Below are 8858 nucleotides of genomic sequence, written 5' to 3'. Positions count from 1 at the left end.
ATATTTGGTTAACTATATTATTTATAAATTTAACATTGATCATTTGAGTCAATTACATTAATACCTTGTTTGTAAAAATTCTGTAAGACTACCATAAGCTTTACCTCCTAGAGTAATTCCTTTAGCCTTACGTGTTTTGACAACATTGCGTAAACCTGTTCCAAGTCACTTCGATACGTGATTAACACATTCTTCTTTGGTAATTGGAAATTCATTACCGTAAACATTCAAGCCTTATAAATGGTTGAAGACTGCCGAATCTCCATCGGAAAGTATAGTGCGGTATCACAACTTGTAGGCCAATGATTTTCCATAATATCTCGGCTGCTTTGGTTTCCATTGCTGCTGAAGAGCCAGAAAAGTTTCTAGAGCAGTCTGGCATATGAGCTTGATACCAAATGTCGAATTCAGGAGTATCTTTTCCTAGTTTCGTTGCTGTTACAGTACATTTTTGACAAAATTTGGAGAGGACACAATAATCTAATACTAATCCAGTGTGCATTTCTATAACAACACCAATGTTATAATTCGAGGTATGGCCTCTTTTATGCCATGTGCCATCATAACTTACACATATATCAATTATTGAGTCGTCATCAATATCGCTGTCAGTTTGACTATGTACTTCCCGTACCCGAACTCGTGCCTTCTGCAAACTGTCTTTACTAATGGTTACTATTGCCTTGGAAATTTCATCAGAGTGAAATAAAAAAGTCTTAGAACTCATATTTTCCATATTCATAACCATACAAAACTTATCAAGTGAAGCAAATCCTTCACCATTGCTCATGAAAGCTTTCACTATTCTACGATTTACATCAAATGATTTTGTCACAGGAACGAGTTTTGAACTTTGGGTAGTGAACCGAATGTCATCACAGTTTTTTACACTCAAGACTTAGTCTACAAGCAAAACCATTAGTTCCAGCAGCACTAATAGTGATACTGGTTTTCTAAATATGAAGGGCACAATAAATTTGAAACAAGTTTATTCAAACAGGAAGTCAACTAATTTGTACTCGGTTGCAAAAGAATCTTCCAAGTTTGGACCTAATTCTGTAATAACACAGTGGCCTGAATCCATGCCATCTATTCTAGTGCTAAACACCATCTCAACCTCATCATTAGAGTTAGGCCTACTTTGGTCTAGGCCTATGTTATTTTCTTCTCCGGAAGTTTCATTTACCCTAACATAGTTGTTGTTATCAGGATTGGTTTCGCTAAATCCAGAACTTGTACTAGGCCTTACCTCAATATTCATATTAGGCAATCCTTCAGTAAGTGATAAATGAGTTGTAAGGTGAGATTCAGGTTGTGGACTCATAACAATGTTTACATTTTGCCAACGCTTCGCTATTGCCAATGCAGCTTTGTTTTTCTTACTAATTTTGTTTCTAGAATATTGATTTTTAGTTGATTGCTTCATGACTAAATCAAAACTAATAGTCTAAATCACTAAATTGTTCAACAAAACACAACAAACACATGTCATTCACAAAGTGAGGTTAGAGTACAGTAACTGGAACTAACAGCTGATCACTGACAACAGCTGATCTACTGAGTGATTACCACACATAAAAAAGCTGGGATCTTAGTTCTGAAACTATGACATTCTAATATACTGAATACAGCAATAAAATACATTAGTAATGAATAGTTATATGATATATTATGAATATATATATATATATATATATACAGGGTGTATATTATGTCTGGAAACACCCAAATATATCCTTTAACACATTCAGTGCGGGCGGCACGGATCCGTGCCGCGCCCGTTCCACGCCAGGGGCGCTTGGCGCGGAACCGTGCCGCCATGCGGCCCAGAACAAATCACTTCAGTGCAAGCCTAGCTTGCGTCGTAAGTGGTAGGATTGTTTTGCGCTCTGTTGTAGTATCACACATAACCTCACTAGTGCGTTGGTTTGTTCCTGGCGCGTGGCACGGTTTCGGTACGGTACTTATTGCAAGCAGCGTGTTGAATATACGTCGGCGCCTCGCATGCGTGACATTGTGGTGTGTGTTACTGTTGTGTTCTTTTAGTTTATTTAAAAAATGGCTAACGCGAATGATGAGTACAATAGTGACGATCCACTCAGTGATGACGATTCAACTGATAATACCGACATTGACTCTTCTGATGCCGAAGATGACTTTGATTTTGATCCTGCTGCTTGGAGTAATGTATCTGCAGCTGGAATGAGGGATATTCCTTATACAGGGGATAACAAACTATTGATACCTGTTCCAGGCAATAACGAACCGATTGATTGGTTCAATTTTTTCATTGATCTTGTTTTCTTGGAAAATATCTGCAGATTCACCAATGACTACGCTTTAGAAGTTTTCTTTGGCCCTACAATCATGCCAGGATCTCGCATCCACAGGTGGAAACCGCTGACAGTTCCAGAATTGAGGATTTTCATTGGCATACTAATTCACATGGGAACGATTCGGATAAACAGGATCCAGGACTACTGGAAGACCGACAGAAAATACAATCTCCAATTCTTCCGTGAATACATGAGTAGGGATAGATTTCAATTAATTTTGAGATGTTTGTGTTTCCGTCGCGTACATCCAGATGCTGAGGCTCCTGCTGATCGGCTTTACAAAATTCGGTCCATCATTCAGTTGTTCAATGATAAAATGAGGTCTATTTATTATCCGTCTAAAGAAATGTCCCTTGACGAAGCCATGATTTTGTGGAGGGGACGACTGCAGTTCAGGCAATACGTGAAAGGCAAGAGACATAAGTATGGAGTCAAATTGTACACCCTTTGTGAACCTGAGGGTTTAATTGTTAGATTTATGGTGTACTCGGGTAAGATGGACGATTTGGGAGGGAAAGGACATGCAGGAAATGTTGTTCTACACTTGATGAGAGACTTTTTGAACAAAGGCCATGCACTTTACATGGACAACTTTTATAACAGCGTGACACTAGCAAGCAAACTCCTTGCCAACAAAACATATTGCACGGGTACCCTTCGAGTTGATCGGAAGTTCAACCCACGAACTGTCGTAGCAGCAAAATTGAAAAAAGGCGAAACCACCTGCCAATACGGAAATGGCATTCTTGTGGGGAAATGGAGGGATGAACGAGATGTTCTATACATCTCAACCCAATTTGAAAATGAAATGGTGACCATGGAAAATAGAAGAGGCATCGAAAAACAGAAGCCTAAACCTGTAGTCCACTACAATGCTCATATGAAGGGGGTGGACAGAGCAGACCAACTAATGTCGTACTACCCAATAGAACGGAAGACCATTAGATGGTATAAAAAAATATTTGTTCACTTCCTTCAAATGGCTATGGTAAATTGCATGTTCTTTGTGAACATGAATTCCGGTGCAAGAAAGATGCCATTTTTGGAATTCAGAGATAAATTAGTAGATTCTCTTTTGCCCCCAAAGCCAGCACAACCTCCCCGAACTCTTCCGAGGAACCCTCTGCACCGCCTCGTTCAAAACGAAGAACGTGACCTGAAGGGAGACAGGAAACGAAAAAGGTGCAGAGTATGTGCAAAAGAGGGATTGAATAAGCGCACCTCCTATCTCTGCAGTGGGTGCCCAGGGCAGCCTGCATTTTGCCCAATTCGTTGCTTTGACGAATTTCACAAGAACTAAGAAATCATCAGTTTTTGGGAGGGTTGTAAATATATTATAATTAGTGCTGCATATAAATTTATTATACATTAGAATAAATTATTTAGAGGTTATGTAAACTGTAAACTAACATTAGAATGAGCAAGAGCGTAACTACTGTGACAGTGGTGTGAACTAGTGTTGTGCTCCTGGCGCGCGGCACGGAACCGTGCCGCCAACTGTGACGTCACTATACGGAGCTATTTCTGACCGGAAACCAGTTTTAACATCATTGATGATCCAAAGGAGTCATATGGGTAAGTTATCGCTCACTTTAATTTTTAGCCATTTCTATTGTCAATTATATTTTTTTCAGCAGTGAATGTGTTAATAATTTAAATATAAATTTGAAACCTCTTACAATCGTGATAGAGATTGGGCATCTACTTTTTGGAACAATGTTTTGTTATGTCACACCAACGGGGGACGTCCTGCCGAGGGTATCGTGAATATTCTTAATGGAAGCCTATACCTTGTGATACATAATTTTAAAGGTAATAGCTTACTGAATTGAATGCCACAAACCGCATCTCAAGGGAATTATTCTATCAGAAAATAGAGCATTTTTAGTATTGAAAATTTACTGATGTTCAACAATGTAATTTTAACATGGTTCTTGCCACAAAATGTGTTACACTAATTTTTTAGCATTTTTTTAAATGTTCAATTAAATAAAACAAAAATTTCATTTTAAGCTGGTTCTATTAGCACAAATTTGCCAGTTTTTATTACAGTACAATTATGGAAATACTTATGTTATTGATTTCTTATTACAAATAAAAAATAATGTATGCTGTTAGAAAAGTCTTACAACAAACGTTTTACCTGCATTTGGTGTCAAAGCAATTGTTCGAACTGTGTTCCTTCTACGGTTTGACAATGAGCCAATCTTGTGTAAAATGATTCGACAGAGTTGCCTAACATTTCTTCAGTTATCAAAGCAATCTCCTCTATAATCCTGTTTCTTAGGTCTTCCAAATTATGAGGCTTTCTTCTATAAACATTGGATTTTAAATGACCCCATAGGAAATAATCGATTGGTGACAAATCCGGAGATCTTGGAGGCCATTCGATTTCTCCTCTTCGGCCAATCCATTTATGAGGAAACCTTAAATCCAAATACTCTCTTACCTGTCTCCCATAATGGGGTGGAGCACCATCCTGCTGAAACCATACATTATCAAAGTATTCTCCTGATGCAATTTGAATAGCTGGGATTATTTCATTTTGGAGCATATTGTAGTAAAGTTCGGCATTTAAATTTCCATTGATGAAAAAGGGTCCAACAATTTTGTTACCTAAAATTCCACACCATACGTTCAGTTTTTGTGGTTGCTGTGAATGGGACTCAGTAATCCAATGTGGGTTTTCACTAGCCCAGTAACGGCAATTGTGCCTGTTAACATTGCCATTCAGGAAAAAAGTTGCCTCATCAGAAAATAGTATGTTGGTCAGAAAATCTCTATTGTCATCACATTTGCGCATCACAAGTTCACAAAACTCAACTCTTCTGTCGTAATCATCCTCACTTAACTGTTGGACTAAATGAACTTTAAATGGTTTGTATTTATTAATTTTCAAAATCTTACTCACAGACATAGGGTGCATATCATGTTGCTGTGCAGCTTTTCTGAGCGATGTATGTGGGTCTTCAATAAATGTTTGCAAAACATCTAGTGCATGTTCTTCATCTGTTGCAGATTGTATCCTACCCGACTTTGGCCGATTACGTACACTCCCTGTCATTTCAAAACGCTCAATAGTTTTTGATATTGTTGAAACACTTATGGGATTCCTTTCTGGGAAAGTGTCATTAAACAAATTACAAACTTCCCGATAAGATCTTTGACGATCGCCATATCCTCGCATCATCAACAGAGTAATTCGTTCTCTTTCAGACAATTCCATTAAAATGCCAAATAAAAACTGAACTACTGTAATTAGATAACTTGTTGACAGCAATGCTTCAGAGACACTGATTAACTCGACAGGAATGATATGACCTTTGTCCATTTGTAATTCCCAAGCTTAGACCTGTCTAGTGAAAGCTCCATGCTCAACAAACTGAAACCTGTAGACCAGATGATTAATAACACAATAATGTTTCTCATAGGCTAGTGACCTTTGTCTCTTTAAACCTTCCTGCTGACTGGAAAACACCAAGTACAGATTCATAAGTAATCAGAGAAAGTGACTCATAAGTTTTATTCATTGTAATAAAAACTGGTAAATTTGTACTAATGAAACCAGCTTAAAAATAAATTGTTTATTTTATTTTAATTGAACATTTAAAAAATGCTAAAAAATTAGTGTAACACAACATAATTTTTATCTTGCCTGTAGTAAATACTCTGCTGAACACCCAGTTTTTCTTCAATTACTTTTTTTGATAGGTCCTTAGTGTTTTTATTCACTGTACCAGTTAGAAAAGTTTTCTTAGAAAGCAGTGCACGGGCTAAAGGTAACTTAGTGTAGTAGTTGTCCGTGAAAATATGATAAACCTTTATTGAAAAGATTGCATTTGGCCATCTGATCCATAACAACCTTCTGTGTAAATGGATCTGTTCCTCCAGAAAGAAAATCCCTCCCACTGTATAAGGCTACATTCATGACATAACTAGTTTGGCTGTCACAAAGCTAGAATTTTTTTATACCGAATCAAGCATGTTTCTTTTTTGGTAAGTACTGAATAAAAACACATCTGTTTTTCATCCCGACAAGTGACTCATCAATTGAAAGATTCTGACCGGGCACAAAGTGTTCTTTGAGTTGGTTATTTATATAGTTATAAAAATCTCTTATTTTGTACTATGGATCATAGTCTGGGTGGGTTACTGGTAATGCTTCTTTTGAGCTGACATAAAAGATAGAACTGACCAATTGAAATCTATTGATTGACATGGTATTTGAAAAGAAGTTCATAGCCCTATTTTTCTTTGTACTCCAATAGTCCTTATATTTTTCATTCTAACTAAGCCCATGTTCAATACCAACGCAATTATTTTTTTTATCAAGTCAGTAAGTGTTACATCCTTCCATTTATTTAGCCTAGAAAATTGTTTCATGTCACCTGAGCCTCTTTTGCTTCTAATTTTATTGTTAGCTTATGCATTTTTTTCTCTAATTAGTAAGTCCCATACAAAGTTAGTAAAAAAGAGAAAAAAAGTATGCAATAGGCCAAGAATTCAAAGGAGGACAATTTTGTATACCTACATGTCGTGCAGTAAATTCATTTTCGATCATTAGGTCTGGCTCAGGTGGCAGAATACGAACCCATTTAGGACGTGAAAATCTATTTGAAAGTGGAATGTCGGAGTTAGATACACTTGAGTCACTATCACTAGACTCACCGGGATCAACAGGCAGTTCATAATCACTATCCGATGAGATATCTGCCAAAGAAATATCGTCTGGTATTTCGTCACCGGGTATATCACTCTCACCAGAACTTTCCTCTTGCAAAATATCTTATGTCACCTGAACGACATGCATCAGCCATAATAAATAATAATAATATTATTATAACCTCAATGATCAATGGCTGTAACACTAAAACACTAACCATCACGGCAGAACTCATCTGCAGCGCCAGCTGAGAGGCAGCGAGACGTAGAGCGGTCAGCTGACCAAGCGGCGAGGCGCTTGGTTTATTTTACCGGTGATGGTGCAGTATTATTATTCTAAGTATTCGATTGTTATAGTCTATGTAGCCAAAGAATCATCAACTGGCAGGCAGGCAGCGGGTAGGCCGGGACTCTTGTCCCTTCTGTGGTAGCGTCTCTGCAACAAGCAGAATGGCTAATGGTCGTCAGTACGTCCAGCCCCAAGAGGGGCTATTTTTGCGTTGGGTCGTGGGGAATTGTTGGGTTTGTGTTTTTAATATTTAGGTCGGTGAAAAGTAGTGTAGTAGGTTGAGTAGGGAAGTGAAGTGGAGAGTCGTTGGTTTTTGTTGTAGCTCATTCAGTCTTCTAGGGTGGGTCGTCTAATATTACTTTCAATTGTGGGATTTTCCACGGATGGACGGCTTCCCTGGTTGCCCACTCACGGCTGTGATCCCACTTGGATTCAGCTGCTGCTGCATACATGGCTCTCGCCTGGCCAGTGATGAAGTCATGCAGGCTGGGTAGACCTGCAGACCGTAGGACGACCGTGTTTCTGCCATGGTGTGTGTGTTCGTCAGTTGGCGGAGTGTCCTGTTCTGGAAGGCTTCTAGTGCCTTCCTGGTCGTCTTGGAGGTGTGTGGATACCAGGCTGGAGCCGCCTGTCACGATGGGACGGACTATCGTTTTGTAGAGCAGCAGCTTCGTGTTGATGGGAAGTCCGGAGTGAGGTCTCAGTAGGGCCGACAGCCCTTGACGGGCAGCCATTCCAAGGCGGATCCTCCCTTTGGCGGCAAGTCCAGTCGTTAAAGTCCTGTTGAGGACGACTCCCAAGTATTTAATGGACTTGGTCCACTTCAGTTGGTCCCCCTGCAGGTGAATCTTCTCGCGCTGGGCCGGATACTGCGGGTGTTTAGTGAAGCAGATAGCCTCGGTCTTCTGAGTGTTGATTCTGACCTTCCACTTCCTCAGCCAGGGGTCCAGATGTTCCATTTGCCTTCTCATGTAGGCACATGATTGGCGGATGGTGGCCGACTTACTGTAGAACAGTGCGTCGTCAGCATAGAGGGCGAGAGACATCCTGGGAATGACTGGGATGTCATTCGTGTACCACAGGTATAGCACTGGGCCCAGTACAGATCCCTGTGGCACGCCCGCGGTGATGGGCCGAGACGACCGTCCTGGGTATGACGTTAAGGGGAGGCGGAATCCCATTTACCTGTAATGCTAACATAAGGTACATTTTTTCAAAAACTACTAGGCCTATTGCTTTGAAATTTTTGCCAGTTGTTTATATGCCTTTCATACATAGCCTGAGTTTTTTAGGAAGTTCTATAAAAAAAAGTTATGATTTTTTTCCCGTAACACCTAAAATTTTTGGATTTTTTTGCAGATTTTATTTTTTTGTAACCAAATAAATTGACTTTGGACCACAAAAAAAACTCAGGGTATGTATAACTATTACTTAGATATTGTGTAAAAATTTGAACTCTCTATCTAAAGTATTTCCAGAGAAAATGTACCTTTTGTCCAAAAAATAAAGATTTTCGGAAAACGGCATATTTTTATATTTAATTTTTTGCCTACCTAATACATTCCACGGTC

The 8858-nt window shown here is 39.1% G+C and overlaps 1 protein-coding gene across 1 annotated transcript; it reads left to right on the top strand.

Annotated features, from left to right (window-relative positions):
* The first annotated feature begins 2058 nt into the window (after positions 1–2058).
* On the top strand, positions 2059–3636 carry LOC124370342 (piggyBac transposable element-derived protein 4-like). The gene has a single exon (XM_046828632.1). It carries the CDS (start codon positions 2059–2061, stop codon positions 3634–3636), a length of 1578 nt encoding a protein of 525 aa, XP_046684588.1.
* The last annotated feature ends 5222 nt before the right edge of the window (positions 3637–8858 follow it).

This window comes from Homalodisca vitripennis, unplaced genomic scaffold (assembly GCF_021130785.1).
Source record: "Homalodisca vitripennis isolate AUS2020 unplaced genomic scaffold, UT_GWSS_2.1 ScUCBcl_100;HRSCAF=1132, whole genome shotgun sequence".
Lineage (NCBI taxonomy): Eukaryota > Metazoa > Arthropoda > Insecta > Hemiptera > Cicadellidae > Homalodisca > Homalodisca vitripennis.
This window is presented reverse-complemented; position numbering and strand designations above follow the sequence as displayed.